We start from the raw sequence: 26,493 nt of genomic DNA, 5'->3' as shown, positions 1-26,493 counted from the left end.
TGTGGGGTTTTTGTTTTTTAATAACTATCAATGAAAATGATGTTTTCTATTTACGGGACTGCAAGGAGATGTGTTTATTCTTTTCAATTACGAAAAGAATAAAAATTTTCCTACATGATTTATGTGAATGTGAAATACCTTAAATGTTTACTTACCAATTTGTCAAGAGTAAGCCAGTTGTATTTTGAAACATTTCTACTCAAGCATTAGGATGCTATAGTTTAAAAATTAACAAATGCAAAGTTTGTTGAATGATTTCGACATCTTGAATTTGTTTGGAAAACAAATGTGCAAGGCTTTGTTGGCTACAAACAACATCAGTCTTGGAAAGCTTTTGAATTCTGGCTCCACACTTGCCTGAGTTGATTCATGAGTGCTTTATTCAGAGTTTGGAAAGCAAATTGTGATCTGCAGTGTTAAAGGAATGTTTAAATCGTACTCTAATAAGTGTTTATATGAAGCATATTTATCCAGCTTTTGAAGACTGATAATTTAGTTTAAATTTGCAGATAACAGGAGAATGCTATGGAATTTTTATGTACTTACCTACTTACTTCATTATGTTTGGGGGTAGAGGAAGAAGGGGAAAGGAGGAAAATAAAACTATTTTAAAGCCTGAATATGTGAGACAAATCTATTGCACAAACATTGTCCTGGACTTGAATATTACATCAGGATTAATTCCTTTTAAAGGTGTAACCTTCTAGTGATGGCTTTAAAATTGTATAATGGAAGATGTAATTAATTTTCCTCACTTTCCCTTTTCTGTTATTTGAGTTACACTTGTTCTGTGTGATACTGTTTTAATATCTGGACCATGTTGTTTTGACATTTTGCAACAGTTTCAGAAAAAATTAAGCAAGCTAGAGGAACAGCTCAGTAATGAATTACAAGCCAAAGATGAACTAGAACAGAAGTACAGGTGAGACTGTTTTAACATGTTTGGTGTGTTGATAAACAAGTCTTACTACAGCTTTTCTTTTTGAATGGCTAAAAGCATTATAATCCACTTTGAGGATGCTCAAACCTGCAAAGAGATTAGTGACTGGCTTGTTTCTTACTACTCCTGTCTACTGGTGTGGGGTTTTTTTTGATTGGTTGGGTTTTTTTGTTTGGTTGGTGGTTGGTTTAGGTTTTTTGTTTTCCTTTGTGTTTCTTTGGTTTGTTTTTTTTCGGTTGGTGTGGGTTTTTAACTTAACTCTCCATAAGAACCTCTGTATTGTTTTGGCAATTTCCTAGTCCTTGAATTTTCATCTGATTGCCAAAAATAGAGTATCATACACAAAATGAATGAGACACATCCAAACATTCTAATTTCTATATATTCAGCAAGGTTTAAAAATATTTTTCCAATTTCTTCAGGTCTACTAATACTCGCTTAGAGAAGATAGTGAAAGAGCTTGATGAAGAGGTAAGTCTGTAGTTACTTCTTAAGGGATTTAGACACTTAACATTTGTGTGTAGCCTTTGTCCTGAGGAAGCAGGAAATTACTTTCTATAACTGTGTACCTGTAGCAAGTAATAGCAGTTGATTTCTTCATTTTCACAAGCATGAAATTGTTGTCACTGCTAAAATATTTATATGATGATTTTCTGTGCTACAACTGCACATCCAGAATCCAGTTTTTACTGTGTTTTTAATTTGGAGGGCAGCATGATATAAACACCCCATATACAATTGTAAAAATTGAAGATGTGAGAGTAATCTTACTAGGAGAGGAAGGCATTCTTTGTATTGTTCAGTGTTGGTAAAAGGACTATTGCCCAGCTGTGCTTTTTAGTGCTACTGTAGGTTTATCATATATTTAGTGGAGGTGCACAACTTCATGTATTGCTCATACAGGTGTATGTCAAGACCACACATTTAATCTGTGTTTCTGTGAGCCACTAGGCAGCTTTGCCAAATTCATCAGATCTATACAATCAGTCTTTTAAATTGTAAAAGCAGGACCTTTTACATGGCTATAGTCCTGCTGGGCTGGATTTGGCCACATGTTCTGATGCTCTGGATGTGTTGCAAGCAAAGAGTCGGTGTCTTTCTTCTATTACAATCTAAACTGAGTGCATGAGTTTTCTGTTTATCATTTAAAGAATATCACTCTTCTCTACCTATTAGTGGTTTTTTTGCTTTTTGTAATATATCCAGATAACTTCAAGGAAGAATATAGAGTCTACAGTCAGACAGCTAGAAAGAGAGAAGGCTCTGCTTCAGCACAAGAATACAGAATACCAGAGAAAAGCAGAACATGAAGCAGATAAAAAACGCAATTTGGAAAATGAGGGTATGTTGAATCATGCTTGATGTGGGTTTTTCAAATATAAAGTAAATTGCATATATTTGAGAGGGAAGCTTTTTCCATGACAGTGATTAACAATACTGATTTGGTTTTGTTATAGTTAACAGTTTGAAAGACCAACTTGAAGATTTAAAAAAGAGGAATCAAAACTCACAAATATCCAATGAGAAGATCAATCAGCTGCAAAGACAGGTATGCCTGCTGCTATTTTTAGATAGTAGCTATTTGAAGTGCAGATTGTGGTAGTAGTAGAGGGAATTGAAATGTGTAATGGAATTTTAAAAGCTATTGTTTCTTGTCATTTTTTGGTGTTCAAAATTAACCTTAAAGTACTCTCCTTTTTTATTTCTTTAATCCATAACATTTAGTATTCTGTAGTAGGAATGATAATTGTTATATTTTAATTGTTGCTGAAATATGTTTTTAACAATCTTTAGTTGGATGAAGCCAATTCTTTGCTGCGGTCAGAGTCTGATACTGCAGCCAGGTTAAGGAAGAACCATACAGAAAGCACAAAGCAAATCCAGCAGCTGGAAGCTAATAATAGAGAACTACAAGATAAGAACTGCCTATTAGAGAATGCAAAACTCAAACTGGAGAAGGACTTTCTCAATCTTCAGTCAGCTCTAGAATCAGAGAGGAGGGATCGAAGTCATGGATCAGAGATTATCAGTGATTTACAAGGTATGATGATTGCAGGACTTGAACATCTCTTCTGTGAAGAAGACTGAGAGAACTGAGGCTGTTTAATTTTCAGAAAGGAAGGCTGAGAGGAGATCTTACCAATGTCTGTAAATACCTGAGGTGGGGTGGCTGTCAGGGTGAAGGTGACAGTGTCTTTTTGGTGGTGCCTAGTGATAGGACAGTCAGAATTACAAGCTGTTGTATTTGAGGAAAATTTGATCTCTTAAGTAGGTAAAGTATGTTGTTTTTTACACAGTGCTCAGCCTCATTGATGTTTTGGTCATTTTTAGGTCGAATATCTAGCCTTGAAGAAGAAGTAAAAAATGGAAAGAGTGCATTAGCCAAATTGGAAATGGAGAAGAGACAATTGCAGGAAAAACTTACAGATTTAGAAAAGGTAACAGCACTTCTGAGAGAACATGTGTTGCATTATTACAGCATTTTAAAATTTGTGCTTTTATTACCTGAAACATGGGGACAAAATCTGTTCAAAAACCTATTCAGTATTTGTTCTTTGAATTTGTTTTTGCAGTGTCAGAAGTGGGGGGGGTGTGGTGTGTGGAAATCAACATTTCCCTTATGATCATAAGGCATATTTCTGCAGTACATAACAATGCACTCCAGTGTGTAACTTCACAGTGCAATAGTAACGTTTAATTTCATCTACTACTGCTTTTTTAACTCAATATTGCCAGTAATAGAAATGCTTCTGCTTTTTTTTTCAACAAACTTGTCATTGAAACAAAAGCACTGCAAAAATTACTCAATAAGCTTAATCTTTGAGCTGCTTTACTACAGAATGCTGGTGGTACTTCTATGATTGTTTGCAACTGGGAATGTCATTGTGCATTTTTTAATCACTTTTCCACTTGTGGAAAAACGTGTAGAAATGACTTCTCAGTTAGCTCCTTAGAGTCTGAGCTCTGTCTTCTACTCTTAGCACACACTCCCAAGCAGTATGGTACTGTTTTCCAAAATTTTGTCTTTAACCTGATGTATTTAATGTTTTATTTCAATGTAATTTTATCTTTAACAGGAAAAAAGCAATATGGAAATAGATATGACATATAAATTCAAAGTTATGCAGCAGAACCTTGAACAAGAAGAGGCTGAGCATAAAGCCACGAAAGCACGATTAGCAGACAAAAATAAGATCTATGAATCTATAGAGGAAGCAAAATCTGAAGCCATGAAAGGTATGTATTTGACCTCACGGTTGGACTTAGTTGTAAATTGTAGAAAATGGATAATGTAATCTCTTGATTCTAGTGGGAGCTTAAGTGTGGCCTTATTCCTCGACTCCCCTGTTCTTTTTAAATATAATTAGTGTGATAAAAATTAATTGTAGTCCCTTCATCCTTGCTTTGCTAGGTTAAAGACATACTGGCGTAGTATCACAGTAGTTTTGGCAGTAAAGCATATTCTCCACGAGGCAGTAAATCCTTTTCTATGCTAGTGCATTTTGAATTCATTTTTCTTAAATTTATGTTATTAAAAATGCTTGAAACATTTTTGTTAAGAGCTTATCTGTGTTCTTACTCAGTCTACTTATACCTTTTTATGTCTTCCCAAATGAAGTATATCTCAGCAACTTAAAAGATTTAAATCTGTAGATCAGATAGAGTTAGAAATGGCAAAGCCTTTGCTATGCTTCCCTAGTCACCATGCATATTTTGGTGCATCTCATAGCAATTAAAGTCTCTTGCAGCAAAGGAAAATTACCAATTACAGAAGCTGGATCTTGCTTTGAATGGATTATATTTATTGCACCTACTTGAAAGTTACCCACAGATCCTGTCCTTCCAGTTGCAGAACATTTGCAAAGATGTTGAGCATGCAGATGTTCAACTAAAGGAAAAATGATTCAGTAATAATGGTTGAGTCACTTGTCATATCAGGTTCCCAAAGAGCTTCAGCTCTTTCAATGATTTCCAGTTATCATAGTCAGAGCAACATTTCAGTACATGTAGACAGATTATTTTTAAAAATCCACCTTTTTTTAATCCATCTCAGATGTGTTGCAGATAAACTGGAAGTTGGTAGCTATTTTTTGCTTTTGACTTTCAAGATATCAGTATGTCTGCAAAAACATCCTCTGAGTGTGGATGTACTGCGAAGTTCTAATGAATCACTTCTCAGCAATCTTTCTCAGTGCTAAAAAGATAAACATGTTGCTTGTTGTTAATATGGGACTGATGTCCTCCTCCAGTCGCCCTCCAAAATCTGCTAGTTTACACTGACTGACATCTTAAATCTCTTACTTCACAGAAATGGAGAAGAAGCTTCTGGAAGAGAGAGCTTTAAAGCAAAAAGTAGAAAATCGGTTGTTAGAAGCAGAAAAGCAGCGCTCCATGTTGGACTGTGATCTCAAACAATCACAACAGAAAATCAACGAGCTCCTTAGGCAAAAGGATATACTAAATGAAGATGTAAGGAATCCTGACACAAGAGGCCTTGAGTGGAACCTGGTTTTCAGTGTCCTCACATTTTCCCTGTTACAGCTATATTTAGGAATGTTCATGAATGAAAATGGCAGCAACATTTTCCTTCTTTGTGCTTGATGCTTTGAAAAGTCTGCTTTACAGAGTGTGGTTTCATTTTCCTGAAACTCTTCAGTGTTACTGATCTTCAAAAGATTTCCTTCTGGAAAGTAAAATGTGTGACTGACATGGGGAAAACTAGCTTATTTATTGTGTGCTAATGCCTTTATTCAGGAAGCAACTTTGACATACCAAAAGATGTGAACATGTTGCACAGAAATGTAGAGGAATTCAATAAGAGATAGTGTTTAAATGTTACTTTCCTGCATAGATCTGTAAAAGTCACAGATTTCTGTTTATTTTTCAGGTAAAAAACCTGACATTAAAAATAGAGCAAGAGACACAAAAGCGCTGTCTTACTCAAAATGACCTCAAGATGCAAACACAGCAAGTCAACACCTTGAAAATGTCAGAGAAGCAGTTGAAACAGGAGAATAACCATCTTCAGGAAATCAAACTAAGTCTGGAGAAACAAAATAACGAACTCCGCAAGTATGCCAAGTTGCTCTTTATTTTTTAGTAATGTTCCTGATTTGTGATTGTTTTGGGGGGGAGAGCAGTACTAATTTCATAAATTTGCTGCACAGAGGATACTCTTCTACAGTGTAAGACTTAGTAATTTAGAATGACTGTAGCTGAGATTTGCCCTAGTGATTCAGCAGTGCAGAGATTTGTAGTAAAAGATTTTGTTATCCTAAAAAAGCCCAGCTTCAACTCAAGAGTGTGAGGACTTAAGAGAAATACTTAACAGAAAGTCTAGGTACATTTTTTTAAACATGAAGTAAGACTTCAGTGAAGAGGAATTGGCATTGTTAGTCCAAGAGAGTTTTATTAAAGTTGGAAATTATTAGTGATACAGATCTGTGAAGAGTTGCCATTGGAAATATCTAGTACTACAGATGCTGACAGAGATCTGTTCATCCTTGAAATAGGAGCTCTTCAAAGTCTTATGACCTAATATTTACACCTGATAATAAATAAATACTTTTTATTTTACAAAAAGGATGTTCTATAAATGAGAAGACATTTAGCACATGTATCAATCTTGTTCTTAGGTCCTTTGAGACTTCTGACGTCCTATTTCCTTGTGGTTTATTTGCTCTGCTGGGAAGATGTAGTTACGTAGAAGACAGCTACATGTGATAATCACTCTGTGTGAAATGGTGGCAGAGATCTTTTCTGCTACATTACTGTTCTTTGTTATGGGACCAACTGACTTGCTGAGCTGTTTTAATAACAGTCAAATTCAAAAAATGGTGTGTCAAAGCATACAGATGTGTTTTCACAGACTGAGCTCTAGCAAATGAGAAACTCAAAACAATCTGTCATATCAGTGATGGTTTACGTGGAAGTAGGTTTCAGCCAGTGGCTGTTTGCTTTATTAGTTTCTGTTACTGGTTAAACTACATGACACTGATGTAGTTGTTGTGTTAACAGTACTAAACTGATTTTTTTCATTAATGCAATGTTCTCAGCTGTAGAAGTGAGAAAGAGAGAGCTGGTACCCAGACGAAGCCTGAGGTTTAATTGCCTATTGTACTTTTGTCTGGAGATGACTGAAAATCTGAAGAGTGTGCATGCTATCTTCACTGTTTTTGTCCTTTAAAGTATATTATTCCTTTCTAGGGAACGTCAAGATGCAGATGGACAAATGAAAGAGCTTCAAGACCAGCTTGAAGCTGAACAGTATTTCTCAGTAGGTGTTACGCTTATTTTTATGTTAATCTGTTTACTAAATGCAGTACTAGCTTTTCTTCCTCCTCAGCCATCAGGCATTTCACATCTCCAACCTAAAGCTAATTCTTTTTCTTGTGTCTGTCTTCAGTCTTGTCTGCAGCATTGTCTTCACTCCTCAGTCTTGGTCACTGAGCGATGTGAAAAAGCTCATATTAAGAAATGTCCCAGTTTGGAGAGAGGGAGGAGTGTGAATAAATTTCTGCATGTTTCAAGCCTTCTGTATTCAGTATCTCTTCCATGCTGTATTCTTCTGAAGAGCTGTATTCTCAGAATTGTGGGGTGACACAAGATATGCATTTAAAGCTTGGGAGGAAGTTTTTGCATTGTAGTTAAACTTGGTAGAAATCTGTTGCGAGATTGTGCTGTATTGTGACAAAATACAACAGAATAAATAGGTATTGTATTTGAAAATCATCAATAGCATATGGAGGTTTAATTTATATTAATATTATGTAATCAGTGCCACTGCAAGTAGAGGCCAAAAGGCTTGTTTCAGAATAAAAGGAAACACAAGATTTTACTGTGGTCAGTGAGGAGAGTGACTGTCTGAAGCTTTAGTAGATTAACGAGTTGCACACACTACAGGAGAAAAGGGGCGAATTGAGTTCACTGGTTTGCATAAGCAAGAAAGAGTCTGTCTTGAAATCCCTCTAGTAAGTCTACTTGTGGTTGTCTGCCACTTCATCTGTATTCAGTCATTTCAGTGTACAGAGCAGGATATTGTTCTTTCATTGCCTTTAGAGCACTAGACTTGTATCAGTTTCACAATATTTTGATTTTCAAAGGCTTTTTTAATCTGTGTTTCCCCTCCTCTTGTACTTCTTTTTGCTCTTTAACCACTATCTTGGTTTCATGGATTTTTATGGTTAAAGTCTTAAGTTCTACATACCTGCATATGTCAGGCAAAGATTTAAAATTGTAAAGTAATTTAAGTATTTTCCTTGGTTTTGATACTTGTGATTGTTTTTTTTTATTCAATAGACTTCCATATTTAGTCTCTGTAGCAGTGTTTACAAACATTAACACTTATATCATACATCTATCCATTCACAAGTATGCAAGCTGAAACGGCAGAAAAGATAACCAAGTTATATTTGAGTGATGACAACCTTTAGTTAAAGAAGTTATCACACAATTGAGTGATTAAAGTACTGCATACAATGTCATCTTGTGTCATTTTTGCATACTTTTAAGCTGGAATAGAAAGTCATATCCTTTTCTTTTTAACCATACACTCTAGACTCTGTATAAGACACAAGTTCGAGAACTTAAAGAAGAATGTGAGGAAAAGACCAAACTTTGTAAAGAAATGCAACAAAAGATTCAAGAGTTACAGGATGAGAGGTAGGTTTTAGTAGTTGTACTACTAATACTTAGAAGATTAAGATGGCTTTTTTTGGTTTCCTACTGATTCCCCCCCCAAGTAAGCTGTAATTTTTTAAAGATAATAATATATATCAATAATTTGCAGAGATTCCTTGGCTGCTCAGCTAGAGATTACTTTGACCAAAGCAGATTCCGAACAACTTGCACGTTCCATTGCTGAGGAACAGTACTCTGATTTGGAAAAAGAGAAGATTATGAAAGAGCTGGAGATTAAAGAGATGATGGCTAGGCATAAACAGGAACTTACTGAGAAAGATGCCACCATAGCTTCTGTGAGTAATATGAATTGCAATTTTGGTGGAAGTTTACATGGGCTTGAGTTTTATTTGCACTTTAAGTTACCCATTGTCGTTGGGCATACTTAGAGGTAAGTGATACACAACTGTATCTGACATTTAAAAAATACTTCATTTTTATTAATGAAATTTAAAAACCCCATCTGTTACTATGTTTCTTCCATACATCTCTCTGATCATTCTTTGTTCTGTGTCCCTACCCCTATTACAGCTGGTCCTCTTACCCTTATACTGGCTTCACTCTGAAGCATTCCTTCAATCCTGAAATGCTTTCATATGCCAAATGAATTTTGTTACATGATCACGTGTACTTCTTGTTTTGTAGTTGGAGGAAGCAAACAGGACACTAACTAGTGATGTGGCGAATCTTGCTAATGAGAAGGAAGAATTAAACAATAAACTGAAAGAAGTACAAGAGCGTATGTATTCTCTGAGCCAAAAGTAATTTATTCTGAAATCACGTTTATTCTTTAATAGTATTCATTTCTTTTGTAATGAGCTTTCATATCTTTTTTTTTTTTTAATCACTTTGCTACAGAAATTACAAAGCTGAAAGAAGAAGAGGCAAATGTAGGAAATATTAAAGCACAATTTGAGAAGCAGTTGTTGAATGAAAGAACCTTGAAAACCCAGGTAAGCAAATGTATCTAAATGAATAAACAGCTAGTGTCCATGAATTGGGTAGTTTTTAATAGAAAGCTTTCCATGGTAAGCTGCTAGTGCTTTACTCTGTTTGACAGAACAAAATATATTGATTTTTTTTTTCCCCTTCTGCTAAGTAGATTTTCAATGTATTGGAACTACATCTATGATTTATCATAGAGAAACTCCTAATCCACCAGCAAAAATCTTCATTTCAGTTAAATGAATTAATAGTTTGCTGTTTTCCATCTTTATTTGTATTCCTGTATTAGCTCCATAAATCAGTGTATTTATGGTTTTACTCTGGATTGGTATGTAGAACAACTGGCATTTTAATCCAAAGATGTATTTTGGAGCTGAAATGACAACAGAAGGCGATATTTAAAAGTGTAAGCAAGCTAATGCTTGTTTCAAGTGTAAATGGCATCATTACCTTCTTCTCAATTTTGAGTAATACATTGAATTAAAACAACTTCATGGTGCAGGATTGCAGAGATCTTAGTTTCCAGTTAGATTGGAAGTGTCTGGTCATGGATAGGAGAAAAGACTTCATTACTTCATAATGTAACTTTATATATCCGTGTGGCTTTTGTCATTTCTTTCCCCTGGAAAGGCTGTGAATAAACTGGCTGAGATCATGAATCGGAAGGGTCCAGTCAAACGTGGAGCTGACACTGATGTACGACGGAAAGAAAAGGAAAATAGGAAACTGCATATGGAACTGAAGTCTGAACGAGAAAAGTTAACCCAAATGATGATCAAATATCAGAAGGAGATCAATGAAATGCAGGCAGTAAGATCCTTTTGCAACTATAAACATTGATAACATTTTCTATGCGTCTCCCTGAATCAATAACAGGCATTAAGGTGGTGTATAAAAGCTCTCTTGCTGAATTTCCCATAACCAAAAGAAATATACAGCCAGTTGAGACTGGCTGCAAAGTCCACCCAGTTTTTCTACTAATATTTTCTCTGAGTAACTGAATATGCTGATAATAGAAAATGTTGTCACTTTTCCTTACAGCAAATAGCAGAAGAGAGTCAGATACGGATTGAACTTCAGATGACTCTGGACAGCAAAGATAGTGACATTGAACAGCTTCGTTCACAGCTGCAGTCATTGCACATTGGCCTAGACAACAGTAGCATAGGCAGTGGACCGGGAGATGCTGAGGCAGATGATGGATTCCCTGGTATGTTAATTCTATTAATATTTCTGTCCTGTTTGGGTTCATATCGATGTTTTACCATAGAAGCTGAAGTATTAGCACTTTGATGATTCTGTGGCTTTTCATCTTCATGTGTTTCTCCAGCCTTTTCAGTGCTTTAATAGTGATCACTGTCCACCTACTAACTAAATCTGTCTGAATTATACTTCATCTTACAATGTGTTTAAAGAAATTTCTTTTTAAAATCCTATTGTACTTCATTAAAACTAAACATTTTTGTCCACTTTATCCTGGTAATTCCTTTGCAGTTATTGTGTAATGTAATGAAATGTAAAACTAATAATCTCTTCACAGAGATTCTGTTTTGACTTCTTTTCTACCTTTTTCCTCCTTTATGCTTTATATTTAGTTCATATCACTCAATCCCACACTATGGAATCCATGTCCTTTACATACCAGCACTCTTCTACTTCTGTCAGTATTGCCACTAAGCCTTCCCGTTCTCGCATGCTGCTTGATTCTGATTCTGACTCAGAGGAAGAACCTTTGTCTTGTTCCCACAGCCCTACAGAAGTTGATAGCACAGGTGACATCCCTAAGGACTGTTTGGTTTTGTTCTTACTGTGTCCTTTTCTTGGTTTCAAAACTAACACTATTAATATATTATTCAAGAAAAGCCAAAACCAAATTGTGCATTAAACACGCTGCAGTGGCTGGAAACATTGCCATCAAAGATATGAAAAGGTTGCATGAAAAAACTTGCTTGTTTTCTCTAAATGTTTACAAATGCTTGCTGCCACTTATAAACCCACCATTTTTATTAAGGTATTGAATAAATGAGCCTTATGGCCTTGTTTTCAAGGTAGTCTCTGTTATCTGCAGCTATCTGTATGATGCCAAGATGCTAGATACCAGGAAGTCAAATCTTTCAGTTTAAGTTTGAAGGCATATAACTCCTCACCATCTAAATTTACATATGTGCACAGAAATTCAGTCTTCTGAGTATTACATTGTTTTGCATTTCATTCAGATCTTGTATTTGACTCTTTTATGGTAAGGCAAGCAAAATTCATTCAATTTTCCAGATACATAAAGCATATAATGAAATAATATGACTATGGTTTAACAGAGCTTTGTTCTACTGATTCTGTATCCATTTTATATTACTACATATACACCATGCTGAACAAAACTTTTGTTTAATGCTAATGTCTGATGTGGGGTTTGTAACTATTTTCTTTTTTTCTTCAATTTCAGTGGAGATTCCTTTAAAGTGTGAATACATTTTCACTAAAAACAGAAATATTGGGGAGATACTTAGCATTACTTCATAAGGCTAAATGATAGTAAAAAGTAATGCATTTGCTGGTTTTTTCATTCTTTGTTTTTTCCTATGAGGCTTCTAATAAAAAAGTTGTTAAGTAGATAGAGAATATTTTTACTACTGTTGTATTATCTGTGTGGTTTTGTTTTGTTCTAAAGTAAAGATCATATTGAAGCTAGGACTTCTTGCTGACATAAATACAACAGGTTTGAGATATGATGGTTGTATTTGTTGTTGGGGTTTTTTTCCCCTCCTAGTAATTACAAGCATGTAGTGTGAAAATTCTGCACTTTCTCTCATCTGTTAATATAGAACAGGCACCAGAAATGAAGTGTCCAATTTCATGTGATAGCATTAGAGATTACAGAGTAAAGTAGGATAAATATTAATGCTTCTTTTGTTCCATACTGTTAACACAAGTACACTTGCTTCATGGATATCGGGAAGGACTTTTTTACATCAGTATTATGCTTGTATCAGGTGTAGTTGAAATCGACAATTTAAAGTGGCAAGTATGAGGCAAGATGCCTCATACTCCTTTGTGTACTTGGAATGACATTAAAATGTGTCATCAACAGCAGTACTTATAGAGAAATAAACTTTGAAGACTCTGGATCTGAATAAAAACCCTTGCTTCATGTCACTTTAGGCAAAATGAGATTTCTGTGAATTACAGAATCATAGAAAAGTTTGGGTTGGATGGGACCTCCAAAGGTCATTAGTCCAACCCCTTTGCAGTGAGCTGGGACATCCTCCACTAGATCAGGTTGCTCAGAGCTTTATCAAGCCTGACCCTGAATATCTCCAGGGATGGGGCCTCAACTACCTTTCTGGGCAACCAGTTCCAGTGTTCCACCACCCTCATGGTAAAGAACTTGTTCCTAACACGCAATCTAAATCTGCTCTTCTCTAATTTAAAACCATTGCCCTTCATTACCACAGGCCTTTGTAAACAGTCCCTCTCCAGCCTTCTTGTAGGCCTCCTTCAGGTATATATTTGTTACACTATGTTAAACATGGCAGGAGCCTGCAAATGCTCTCTGATGACAAAGAAAATAGTAGTTTTTGCAATTCTGGACCATATTTGTGCTCCTTTCATGGTTTTGTGTTTGTAAGGCTTCAGTATTTTTGACTTGGAGGTTCCTCAGCAGCAGTAGAGGTTTTCTGCTAGAGTGGGAAACTCATTGGAAAAATATTACTGCAGTTGAGCAGTTCCTCTTAATAAAACTTAGGAGAAAGAAATGCCTGTTGTAAGTGCAGCTATAAAAATACGGTCAAAGGCTATGTGATGCTATGTATTGCCAGGCACTAGGAAAGTGTGATCCTGGTCAGCTTTTTGTTACTACTGAAATGTCAAACAACAGCTGAGCTGTTAGTACTGTTGATAAATGCAATCTGACTAATGTGTCAGTGTAATAAAAAAATATCACCAGTGTGTGAAAGGGCAGTTGAATTTAGGTGAAGCCTAAGGATTAGCCAAAAATGACTTATTTTAGAGATACAATTCTGCCTAGGAGATACAGGCAGAATTAGGGGGGGGGGGAAATAGAGCAGAAAATGTAAATTGGAGTACTAAACTTCTGAAATTTTAGACAGTGTATAGAGGTTATAGGTTATTTGTGGTGGTAGCTTGCCTTTTTTTGACTTGAACTGGATGCTGTGTACTAATATCTTCAGACATTGTTATAAAAGGTCAAGCTTGATAGATGTAAGCATTTTAAGTCTTGGAAAAAAATTACTAAAGTGAATGTGTGTGCTATAATTGCAAGTTTGTCCTTCCCCTTCTTCATCATGCTTCACTGCCATCTTGTGATTGCATTGTTGGTCAGTGGCTGTATTCAGGAATATATGATTCAATTTATTCCTGAACAATTACTGTGATAAACTTTGCAAGACCTTGTGGTTTTAAATAGTTCATGTTCTTATGTTTGCTTTGTTGCTTTACTATTTATCTTTGATAACTATTTTAAAATGTACCATAGCCTCAAAAATAACGTTTTGTGAATATTAATATTACATGGTTTTTTCCAGAATCAAGATTGGAAGGCTGGCTATCACTGCCTGTTAGAAACAACACTAAAAAATTTGGATGGGTTAAAAAGGTAAGAAAACCTGATCTTGTTGAATGTACAATCTGGATTTTAAACTTACTCTTCAATTTTAATTTTATACATGTTCTCTCAGTACTTAAAATGTGTAAAATATCATAGCGGGCATAACTATGTCTGAGAGGAGCTAAGTAAGACAATTGTAATTGCTTAAGACCCTCACAAAGTTGAGAACAACCATTAATGTTCTTCAAACATTTGTACATTCAGCCATAAGCATTCCCAGCAGTATTATTTAGCTGGAATTCAGCAGAGTTTGGAAACAGATGCCCTTGACAAATTCATTATCAGGAAATAAAAACGACAACTACTCATGTGCCTTGTGCAGCCTTCATTCATTTAGTGCTTTTCAGTAACATCTTTGATGGGTCTTTGCCCAAAGAACAACATACACATTTTCATACCAGTTCACACTGCTCAAACTGTTCATGGTGGAAATAGAGGAGGTCTTGTAGGTAACTTAGTTTGTTATGAAAAGTGCTAGCAAAGCTGGTGAGTATAACAGGGGTCTTTGTGAGTGTGATCCCTATTAGTTTTGAGCTGCACATGTAAAAGAGATAATAATTATTTTCACTAGCAGTCTAATTGGAAATTAGTCAGTACAATAGAAATGAAAAGCTTTTGTCTTACTTTCATCCCAAAACCACTTATCTGTTTAAATCTGTTTAAATATCAGTAAATATGATACTATAAATTGAGTTATCAGGTAATCAGGTTCTATTTGTAATGCAGTGCATTTATTGGCAGTTAGGGGCTTAGCATACAGTGCTACTGTTGTTCCCACTATTTAATAAAATTGTAGAAAAATATTGCTGGGACATCCTGACCTCCAAGATGAGCTGGATTAAAACATGTGTTTTATCCTTTTCTGTCTTCTAACAGTATGTAATTGTAAGCAGTAAGAAGATCCTGTTCTATGACAGCGAACAAGATAAAGAACAATCTAATCCCTACATGGTGTTAGATATAGAGTAAGTATTATCATGGGTGATTTCTCCTTCAGAGCATGGGGAGAGGATTGTGTTAGAAAACTACCAGCAATCATTAATGTCAAATGATACTGGTTTTTCAATGCTGTCTTTTTTCTTTTTCTTTTTTTCTGAAGTTCATGTACAGGATTGAAAGACAGGACTTTAATCAAGTGATTACAAATTTGTTCTGACAAATCTTTAGTAGGTCTAAGTCCTAATGTGGTATGTTGTATCCTAACTTAATCTTGCCAATGTACACTTGTCAGTTTGGTAACATTAATTTATGTTCTTATTGAAATAATTTCCTATAGCAAACTCTTCCATGTCCGACCAGTCACTCAGACGGATGTGTACAGAGCAGATTCCAAGGAAATTCCTAGGATATTCCAGGTATTCAGTAATAAATTAATGTTTCTAGTATAACAAGCATGATATCTAACACATGAAATAGTTACTAAAAATTCTTGGGAAAAATCAATTCCAGTGTAATTCTTCAGCCTTTCTACTTAGACAATACTTTGAATTTACATTTGCCGTCTAGGAGTACTGAGATTACTTTGCTTTGATTCTAGATTCTGTATGCTAATGAAGGGGAGAGCAAAAAGGAACAGGAATTTCCTGTGGAGCCCATGGGAGAAAAGTCAAATTACATTTGTCACAAAGGACATGAGTTTATACCTACTCTTTATCACTTTCCAACCAATTGTGAAGCTTGTATGAAGCCTCTGTGGCATATGTTTAAACCTCCTCCTGCTCTAGAATGTCGTCGTTGCCATATCAAATGTCACAAAGACCACATGGATAAAAAAGAAGAGATTATAGCACCTTGCAAAGGTAAATAGCAAATATTTGAACATGCATACAGTCACTGGAGTCACAAAATGTTCTAATAGATCAGGGTATTTCATAATGGTGTGACACCAACTAAACATAACAGGTTTTTCTTTTATTAGTATGTAGCTGTCAGAACCTTTCTAAGGGTGAGCTAATGGCTTGTGGTTATTATGTGTACACACCTGCTGTGTTGTCAGCCTTGTGTGGTAAAGCGTGGTAGCTGTCAGACTGCTCACACTGTGTGCACTGCTGCATTGCTATGTGAGTGCTAGTGAGTGCTATGAAAAGACTCTCGGGATCATCAAGTCCAACCATTAATCCCATTCTATAATGTTCACCCCTAAACCATATCCCCAGCCACCACATCTAACCACATCCAGGGTGGTGACACAGCCATCTCCCTGGGCAGCCCATGCCAATGTCTGACCACTCCTTCTGTGAAAATTCTTTTCCTAATGTCCGATCTAAATCTACCCTATCCACAGCATCCTTTCAGGTAGTTTCATAGGGAGCAATGAAGTCTGCTCTTAGCCTCCTCTTCTTCAGACTGAACAGCCTCAGCTCCCACAGTCACTATTCATAAGATTTATTCTCTGGGCCCTTCACCACTTTGTTGCCCTCCTCTGCACTCACTCCGGTGATGATGTTCAGTGAAGTTTGTTCCTTGTGACTCTGATCATTTCTTGGGCTCAGGCACAGGTTTTTGTAGTTGCCCTTGGTTTTTTTCTGTGTGATTGTGTCTCTTCCATGGTAGTCATTTGTTACCCTCTAAATGTAAGAAGGAGGCTCTGTCAGCAGCCAGGGAACTTAAAGTTTGGCAAAATCTGGTTTGCTCTTCTTTTGATTTCTCTGATCATTTCTCTTTAATGTATTAATTTTTACTTTAAAAATTATTATTTTTACAGTGTACTATGATATTTCAACGGCAAAGAATCTACTACTGCTAGCCAACTCTACAGAAGAACAGCAAAAATGGGTGAGCCGACTGGTGAAAAAAATACCCAAGAAGCCTCCAGCACCAGACCCCTTTGCTCGATCTTCTCCCAGAACTTCCATGAAGGTACAGCCAAACCAGTCCATCAGACGACCAAGTCGACAGCTTCCTCCAAACAAACCAAGGTGACACAAGAGCTGCTATATACTTTATTGCTTTCAACATTTTACTGCAGTTAATGTAGTATGTGTTACTATGCATAAGTGATCACAGAGAGACACTCTGTTTTCTTGTTTAAACTGTCTTGCATTACCTCTTAGTTAACCCTACCATACCAATAGTGTATCAGGAATAGTGTGGCCAGCAGGAGCAGGGAGGTCATTCTGCCCCTGTACTCAGCACTGGTTAGGCCACACCTTGAGTACTGTGTCCAGTTCTGGGCCCCTCAGTTTAGGGAAGATATTGACTTGCTGGAAGGTGTCCAGAGAAGGGCAACAAACAAAGCTGGTGAGAGGTCTCCAGCACAAGCCCTGTGAGGCTGAGAGAGCTGGGGTTGCTTAACCTGGAAGAAGAGGAGGCACCAAGGGAGACCTTACTGCTCTCTGCAACTTGCCTGAAGGGAGGTTGTAGCCAGGTGGGGGTTGGTCTCTTCTCCCAGGCAACCAGCACCAGAACAAGATGGGGAGAGGTTTAGGTTGGATGTTAGGAAGAAATTCTTCCCAGAAAGAGTGATTGGCCATTGGAATGTGCTTCCCAGGGAGGTGGTGGAGTCACCATCGCTGGAGGTGTTTAGGCAGAGACTGGATGGGGTGCTTGGTGCCATGGTTTAGTTGGTTAGATAGTGTTGGATGATAGGTTGGACACGATGATCTCAAGGGTCTATTCTATTATATTCTATTCTATTCTCCTTGCTTGTAATAGGCAGAACTTGTATCATCTGTAGCCTAATAGTTCCTGTGAACTGGCAGCTGGTAGGGAAGATGGTGTTTAACCAGCCAAGGGGTCAGTGAGGGGTGTGAAGAATTAAAAGTAGAAAAGAAAAAACATTTAACAGTTTTCAGTAGGGCTGCTATTGTACCAGATTTGAAGCAGAGCGATAAAGTTAGGTGCTAATGAATGTTGGAGAGAATTAAGTGCCTTCAAAAACCTGTCTAGGAGGCCTTAAGTGTGGCGAAAGACTACCTGGTTTTTGTTTCTTGTTGCTTGGTTTTGAGGCATGTGTCTGAATTTCTGGCCTGCTGTGAGGTTAGCCCTGCAATTGTGAGTTTGTACGTTAATGTGTGTTTCCTCTAACCAAACACACGTATCTCTGTCTGACTCCATTTACAGTTGATGTTTAGAAAGAGTAGTTTTCAGGACTTGTGTCTCCTACTCCTACTGGAGAAAAGCACACGGTACATTCTTGGACATCAAATTTTGCCAGAGGAGATTTAGATAGGATATTGGGGAAAAAAATTCTTTACTGCAAGAGTGGTCAGGCATTGGAACAGGCTGCCCAGGGAGGCGGTAGAGTCACCATCCCTGGAGGTGTTTAAAAAAATGGGTAGACATGACATTTCAGGACATGGTTTAATGGCCATGGTGGTGTTAGGTGAATGGTTGCACTCAATGACTTTAGAGATCCTTTCCAACCAAAACAATTCTATGATTATTTTTAGTTGTAGTCCTTCACCACTGTGAATCAATCACAAAATCACAGAATCACCAAGGTTGGAAGAGACCTCAAAGATCATCAAGTCCAACAATCTTGAATGTGTTTTTTTCTGTCTGTGTATTTTTCTCTATATATATTTTGTAGTTGTGGGAGAATAATGAGGATGAATATGTTTGTGTAAACCATTTTATTTTTCCAGTCAAAATTTCCAAGTTAGCTTTGCAAATGTACCTAACAGATGGAAAAGCAACGTCACCTATCACCTTACTAACACAGATCTCTCAACCTAGTGGAAATTTGTATGGTTTTGAAACAATTCTAATTAGAAACCACATTCTTGTAAGTTAGTGTAATTGCTATGGCAAATTTATATCTGACTGGTGCTTCTATGAGGCTTTTGTGCAAGGGTTTACCATATGGAATAATGAATTTTCTGTTCTAAATTAAGAATGAAGATGTAGTTGCCACTTAAATCTGAAGAATGAGTGGCTGGGGACAAGCTGTAGATGAGCCAGCCGTGGGCCCTGACAGCAAGGCTGGATTGCTTGAAACAGCACCAAGAGGAGTACAGCCAGATGATTGAGGGAAGAGATTATGTTCTTCTGTTTACTCCTTAGTCTGCAGTGAGATACTGCCTCCACATCTGGGCCCCCAAATTCACACCAGACATTGGTCAACTGGAGTAAGTCTAGTGGAGGCCACCCGGATGATCAGAGCAGAGACTTGAGGGAGCTGGGCTTGTTCAACCAGGATGAAGTCCCCAAGGCACTATCATAGCAACTTGTCCCTGCCTGTAGTGAGGGTACAGAGGAGATGGAGCCAGGCTCTACAGTGCTGCATGGTGTATGAGTGAGAGGTAACAGACTTAAATGAACCTAGAGATGTTCCAGCTGAATAGAAGGAAAAGCCAAGATAGGCTCTGGGTGGGGAGGTAAGCTGGTAAGGCTGGATACAATCCATCCCTGGAGACTGCCAAGATCTGATAAGACCAAGCCTTGAGTAGCCTGAGCTGGCCTTAGGGCTAACCCCACTTTGATCAGCTTGGGCTAAAGACCTCCTGAGCTTCCTTCCAACCTGCATGGTCCTGTACATGTCCCTGCTAGGAATTTTGCACAGTGATTCTTTTTCCTCCAAGGTTTTCATGGCTCTTGCTCATTCTTCATGATGACTTTAATAAGGGCAAATAATTTTTTTTCATACAGACCATAAAATGTATGCTTATCCATTCAGCTGATTATGGTAAAAGGATGATTCCAAATTGGAAACACATATTTTAATGCCTCATACATTCTTTAAGTGTTTTAGGAATTACAATAGCTGTAATTTGTGTTATAAATTAATACTGAGCATTTTCAGGGATTGATCACATTTTAAAGTGCAAAAACTTGAAAACCTGAAACCCTAAAAAATCCTGGAAGCCCATTTTGTTTAAAGTGTGTGATTAGTGATATTAAACATTGTAGCATGTTTTAGTTAAAAAACAATGAATGTTCTGCTCGGGTAAGGTTTCTCTCCTTGCCTCCTATGGTTGACATACAATCCTGATTTAAGATCCATTGAGCTCACTGGAGAGATGACACTGCATTTCATTTCTTGTAGCTATAGCAGTTGAGAAGTTTGTACTTAAGATACTTGGCTATGATCCTTCAATAACAACAGAAAGAGATTAATGCTTCCAGACAATGATTCATCCCATCCCAAAATAAGTGACTAAAATTGGTAAAATGACTCATTTGCTGACATTGTTTCCCTCGCTTGCTTTGTTCTATAGTGACCATAGAAGGAACGCAGGCAGGGAGGCCTAGGGAACAAGTTGCAATATCCTCTTTTTTGGCATTGTTTAGCTTTAAACAGTGACTGTGTGATATCATCCCACTGTATTTGTAAATTCAGGTGATGCTATTTTATTTCCTGTTCTGTTCAGCAGTCAACATTAATTGATTTTATTGGAAAATTTGTTAGCCTTGTGTTACTGTCTGGGAAAAGGAGAGTAGGAGAGCATAAAGCTGCATCTCAGTCAACAAGAACAGCAGCAAAACAGAAAGCAGCTCATTTTATGAAATGTATATGTTGGTCTTTTCTACTGAAATGTGGGGTTTTGGGGAAACATCAGTATGGTAAGTGTCGCAGAATGATTTGGGAGATAAATTTCCAATGAATACAATATTCCTGGCTTACAACTGAATCTACATATTGTGTGATAGGTGAAGGAAGTAACCCACCTACTGTAACCCACTCTTTACTTCAAAAGGTTTGGCAATAAAATATGGAATTTTGAAGTCTCTTATAAAAGCATGACACACATTAAACATCAAACCCTCCTGTTGCAGATTACTTGATCTGGCATTTAAGGACTGGGATTGGTCATTTGATGATGTTGATGATATTGATGATGATGATGATGATGATGATGACGATGTTTTTGATTTCTGAAGAAGTATAAGGGGTAAATCTACATAGAGAGGAATGGATTTGTTTGCCTTTGATTTCAGCATGCTATGTTGGATTATGTTTCTCAAAGCAGAGGAAACACAAGATCTCATTTTGATATTGTAAACAGTAAAAATGAGATTCTGTTGGTGATGTTGATGAAAACTTAGAGAAGTCATTTTCATTAAAATGAAGTTGTTGTCTCTATCAGTCCTTTTATTTTCTAATTTTAGATTTATTTTTTTTTAAAATTCATGTCTGCCTGCCAAAACGATAAAATAAATCTACTGTTCAGAGTAGTTCATCTGTAGTGCCATCACTGCTGACCTCTGCAGATAATTTTTGAAGGCTAAAAGGGAGACCATGGCAGCTGGATGTTTAGCTGAAATAGAATTAGTATTTACAAATCCTTTTCATTGTTAAGCTTTTAACATAAACTGACTAGTCCATGGCTAGCAGACATGAAATCACTGGAGTTCTGCATTTTGCTTTTTTACATGTGTTATGAAGTGAATTTGACTTGGCTTTCCTTTGCAGTGCTGTGCTTTTTGGGTACCTAACCACGCATTTTAAAACTACGTAAACAAATGGGCTTTGCAGCTTCTGTGATGCGGTTTCCTTGACTGCTTTAGTTTTCTAAAGGATCCAGCTGCTTTATTGACCTAATTTTGTCCCATGGCTTATTTAATTATGCAGTGTGAATGTACTGGAACTAATGGTAACTATATTATAGTTCTCAGTGTTTAATCATTTTACAAGCTGATGCAGTGTTCTGTTTTCACAGAAAAAAGCCCCACAACCCAAATGTTCAATTCCTAAGAATTATTTTAAACAGTAAAGAGTATCTCAGTTTTATCAGGACAGGCAATGACAGCAGCATCAGGGCTGTACCTCAGCTGTGATACCAGCTCTTGGAGAATTTAACTAGCTTAGTGTTTACAGTAGCAAGCATTATTTCAACTAAATATACTGCATCTTTACGTGTTAAAAGCTTACAAATCACTAGTCTCTTACATTGTGCACATTACCCTCATATATTAAAAGGGCATTTAATTGATTTGGGATTGTAACGAGGAAGGATGTACTGTGCTTAAGTAACAATGTTGGTAAATGCAGAGAAATTATACTTCTCCCAAGTATGCTGATGAGCCCATCTTAAAGGAAGACTTTGAGGAAGTGTGTTTTTGTCACATTAACATTCATTGCATTTTTCTGACCAAACTTCCTGCTTCTTTTTCAGCTAACTGATTTCCGTGGATGCAGACACAACTCAAGGTGATGATTTTTCTTCCCATTACAGCAAGACTGAAACATATCCCAAAATATATTAAAAATATATATTTTCCTGAGAGATTGTGCTATATATATCAGAGGTTTACATTTTTGCTGCAATATAAATTACTAATCTCTGAGGGTTTTCCCGTATTCTCCTGAGTGACTGATCAAATGAGGAATGGTTGGTAAACAGTAAAAGGATGTGTTAGGTAACCTTTTCAACTCTGTTCCACAAAAGCTTTCTTGGCAAGACACATACACTACGTTTCATAAAAGCATCAAGAGGAATGAATATTAAAATGGAAGAAACTGACTTTTCAGCTTTCATAAAGATGCCACCAGCATGTCTGCATGAAGAACAGGAAGAAGCTCCACCATAGTGATATAGACTGCATCTGTAAGAAGTGACCATTATACTGTGTATATATATTGTACTGTAATACTGCAAGAGGGTTTTAAAAATCTTTCCACTTTATTTTTTTATGCTTATTAATCAGATACCGTTACTTATTGCAGTTGCAACTATGCACTTGTATAAAGCCATAACATTGAAGTTTATATCATTCATACACGTCTATCAAAAGCTGCATGTCAGTGTTCAGCAGCTAGTATAATTTTTGAAGTGTATACTAGTTTTAGCTACATCATCATGGGCAGTCCTGTTTTACCTGTCTAATTGCCTTAATTTAATTTTTCTTTCAAGTTTTTTTGCCCGTTTTCTATTTAAGGAAAAAGAAGGTTTACCAGCTCTTAGGATGCAATTTTGCTTTGTGGCAGAAAAAATAGTGCACTATTTTTACACCTAGTAAGTATATCAATGTCAGCCTATTTTGAATGTATATTGACTGGTTTTAAGGGTGGAGAAGTGTTGGTTACATAAACAATGTCTGATACCATTGGAATTACTAGCCCATTTGCTTGTACTTGTAACTGCTCATCCAGCCCTTTTTACAAACCTCAATATTAGTTATTGACTTACATTAACCCTCATTAAGTGCTATGAAACTTCATTTTGCCTTGTTTTTACATACTCTTCTAGATGTGTTTTTTATTTCTGGGGAAACAAAAAAAAAAAAGAAAAAAAAAAGAGAGAGAAAAAAAAAAAAAGAATCTGTGACTATTTTTACATTTCACAACACAATATCCAAGGACTGTCAGAAAATTTAGGAAAAATAAAACATACTGTAGATGTTTTTTAAATCTGGTTCTCTAGCACATAGCTGTAGGCATAGATAAATATTTTAGTATTGTGTTTTGAGAACTGACAGCTGGGAATAAAGGGCCTCAGAGGCACTTAATCTGATTTTTTTTTTTTCCTTTTTTTTTTTTTTTTTTTTAAACTTGGGAGTTGTACAAAAAAAATGTCATTTCTGTGGGCTCATTCATGGCGTGTTCATAACTATCCCAGAAGATGCATGTTTTATGCAACTACAGTATGCGATGTTAAACATAATGACAGTAAAAAAAATGTAGTCTCCTATTTGGTCTCTTTATATATATATATAAATACATATATATATATATATATTTTAAAAATATATATATATAATATTGTGTGGGAGTGCAGTAATTTAAAATATGATCTAACACTTCAATGAAGGAGGACATTTCACTTTAAAAGTTTTTGTTTGGTTTTTTGGGGTTTGGGGGGGGGTTTTTTTGTTGGTTTTTTTTTTAAGAGTGTTGAAACGTTTGGAAGGATAGGACCATGATTTATTTAAAACTGTCATGAAAGGTGAACTTGGAAACACTGAAATACTGAAAATCAATAAATATATTTACATTTCTTAACCTCTACTACAGTTCAGCTTAACAGAGCCAGAATGTATTCAGTCTTCTATTTATGCACTCGCAAAGTAAAATACCGTTTGTGAGTTCTCAAATTCAAAACTAAAACTTTCATATCATTTCTGTTAGCTATTATAACCCAGCACACAGCTGCAGTATTTTTCCCCCCACCCTGCTTGTTTTGATTTACAAAAGTACGGTATGTTTCTTAGGTAATGCAGATTTGCATAGAGTACAACATTAAAAATGTATACAGTAAAACTGTTTCCATTCACTGAATGCATAAATATTTTATATATATATATATAAAAAAAAAAAAATGTTACACTGTGGGAAGTTCTATCCTTTTCTGGATTGGAGAATATTATATATATATTTTTAAATAAACTATTTGAGTAAGGTAAAATAGTTCCTGACCTTGAGAAACTGGTAATTAATTGAAATATTTAAATATAGAGGCAACTGCCACAGCAGATATGGGAAAGGCAAGAGTTGCTCAAAAGTAAGCCAAGCAAAGGCTCTTGTGTGGAGGAAGCTCCAAGGGAGATGTTTTGGTAGGCCATCAGGTGCTGGGGTTAGATCTGTTGCTTTTTCTCTCCTTGGCTTGCCCTGGGGCCCTGTTAAGCCTGACATTTTAGGAAATGTACTAACTGTTCCTTAGCCACAGCTTATGTATTCTACACTCATACAAATAGTTAGTAGCAATATATAGAGCAGGCTGTACTAAGATGGTATTGTGGCACCATATGGGCTAATAGGGAGCACTGAAGGTCCTCAAAGCAGGGCTAACTTAATACAGGTTCTTCAAAGCTTTTGAGTTTCCAGCACCTCTAGGGATGAAAGTGTCATAGCACTCCTAAGTTCTCCTTCATTCAATTTGTCCCAAAACAAAGGAATGGCATGGGCTATGTTGAGCTGTAATGTGGGGATCGGGGATCATTTGGCCAGTGGTATGATGTGCATGAACCTTGTTTTGTACCCAGGACACAAAAGGCAAAGCTGCTCTTCTCTTCTCACTACTACTTCTGCTTGAGACAGAGTTTCCATCTGCTGATCTAAGGAATTCAGAAAACTCTTAAACATTAGTTCCTGGAGATTGTCTTGTTTCCTTATTGTCTACTGGTAACCTTTTAAAATTTTTGAGAGAAGAGCATATTCCTCAACTAAGGTGTATTTGTCTTAGTGTCACTGGTACTTAAAATGCTTCTCTTTTGAACAGGGCTGTCCCGGCAAACAGGACATTTTTATGGCCTGGATGACTTTATCTTATTTATCTTTTGTTTCACAAGAGTAATCAAATAGCACAGCCAAGCTGCAAATTAACCTTCTGGAAAATCAGGGGTCAAACTTGGGAGATGGAAGTTCAAAACACTTGTAGGGAAGTTTGGTTTCCATCCAAGAGTCCACCAGTGGAGAAGCTGAACAGGAAGACCCCATCGGAGGTAACGTGTCAGTTATCACAAAGAGCAGTCTTCAAGGAGGTTTCCACTTCTGTTCTAGTTGCATACTGCAGTTTCCTATTTCTAGTGGTCCCTGCCAGAGTTCAGCTCCTCACAGCACTGCCAGCAGTCCAGTGCCAAATCTTCACACTAAAGGAAATATTATGGGGTTTGTGCTTCTCAGCATGCTAGATGCCATAACCAAAACATGATGTGGACCATAGTACCATGTAGGACATGGAAACATGCAAGAGGACCAAGTATCTTAGCAGTCAGTGACAGTGACTGGATTTAAAACATCGATGAAGTTTCACTGCAAGCATTTAAGTCTCTACCTCTGTTGAAGACACTGAACCTCCCACATTTTTGACAGGCTGTCTGACATCATCCAAGGCCAGGAAAGCTGCTGATAGAAATTAGATGCTTTCTCTTTAGTTTCTCAGGCAGTGCCAGATGATCATTAGAAATCTGGCCATTTGTGTTTATAATCTTACAATGTATTAGTTTCCTGTCTAGCTTTATGAGAATCATCCTTGGAAGAGGATTTATATATTTTAGTCTCAAGTGCCTTCACCCAGCCTATGCTTGTGAGGTTGTATTTCAGCTGCTGCTTTGAAAAGGGGGAACTTGGATGAAAATAAACTTAATCTGCATCATTCTTACAAACCTTTACCACCTCCTTATTCGAAGGCAGGAGAACACAACAGTCCATGGTCTAGTTCAGGGAGTTGAAGTATTTCAGTCTTCTTCCCATTCCTGGATATTTTGCCTCAGCATTTTGGTTAAAATAGTGGTTCATTTACTTTTCATAGTCATCTTGAGTCAGAAGGGACCCATAAGGATCACTGCATCCAACTCACAGGACTGCCTAAACTAAAGCATGTGACTAAGAGCATCATTCAACTGCTTCTTGAACTCTGACAGGTTTGGTACCTGTGCAGATGATCTTCAGAATATTTTATGGACTATCATTTCTGCGCATACT

The 26,493-nt window shown here is 36.7% G+C and overlaps 1 protein-coding gene across 3 annotated transcripts in view; it reads left to right on the top strand.

The window, feature by feature from the left end:
• ROCK2 (Rho associated coiled-coil containing protein kinase 2) overlaps window positions 1-23,611 on the top strand; it is a 93,716-nt gene extending 70,105 nt beyond the window's left edge. The window contains exons 11-34 of one of the 3 annotated variants that reach the window (XM_054179860.1): window positions 843-922; window positions 1,363-1,411; window positions 2,147-2,282; window positions 2,398-2,489; window positions 2,735-2,981; window positions 3,272-3,378; window positions 4,018-4,177; window positions 5,250-5,410; window positions 5,829-6,013; window positions 7,148-7,217; window positions 8,499-8,602; window positions 8,730-8,916; window positions 9,266-9,359; window positions 9,479-9,573; window positions 10,196-10,375; window positions 10,607-10,775; window positions 11,161-11,337; window positions 14,107-14,177; window positions 15,066-15,154; window positions 15,466-15,544; window positions 15,727-15,988; window positions 16,894-17,107; window positions 20,907-21,022; window positions 22,247-23,611. In XM_054179860.1, the coding sequence (XP_054035835.1) occupies window positions 843-922; window positions 1,363-1,411; window positions 2,147-2,282; window positions 2,398-2,489; window positions 2,735-2,981; window positions 3,272-3,378; window positions 4,018-4,177; window positions 5,250-5,410; window positions 5,829-6,013; window positions 7,148-7,217; window positions 8,499-8,602; window positions 8,730-8,916; window positions 9,266-9,359; window positions 9,479-9,573; window positions 10,196-10,375; window positions 10,607-10,775; window positions 11,161-11,337; window positions 14,107-14,177; window positions 15,066-15,154; window positions 15,466-15,544; window positions 15,727-15,988; window positions 16,894-17,107; window positions 20,907-21,009 (3,111 nt within the window). In that variant the 3' untranslated portion in view covers window positions 21,010-21,022; window positions 22,247-23,611. The remainder of the gene's footprint in view (window positions 1-842; window positions 923-1,362; window positions 1,412-2,146; window positions 2,283-2,397; window positions 2,490-2,734; window positions 2,982-3,271; window positions 3,379-4,017; window positions 4,178-5,249; window positions 5,411-5,828; window positions 6,014-7,147; window positions 7,218-8,498; window positions 8,603-8,729; window positions 8,917-9,265; window positions 9,360-9,478; window positions 9,574-10,195; window positions 10,376-10,606; window positions 10,776-11,160; window positions 11,338-14,106; window positions 14,178-15,065; window positions 15,155-15,465; window positions 15,545-15,726; window positions 15,989-16,893; window positions 17,108-20,906; window positions 21,023-22,246) is intronic. The other 2 variants (XM_054179862.1, XM_054179861.1) reach the window with 2 other exon arrangements.
• The last annotated feature ends 2,882 nt before the right edge of the window (window positions 23,612-26,493 follow it).

Source organism: Dryobates pubescens, chromosome 3 (genome assembly GCF_014839835.1).
Source record: "Dryobates pubescens isolate bDryPub1 chromosome 3, bDryPub1.pri, whole genome shotgun sequence".
NCBI classification, from domain to species: Eukaryota; Metazoa; Chordata; class Aves; order Piciformes; family Picidae; genus Dryobates; species Dryobates pubescens.
This window is presented reverse-complemented; position numbering and strand designations above follow the sequence as displayed.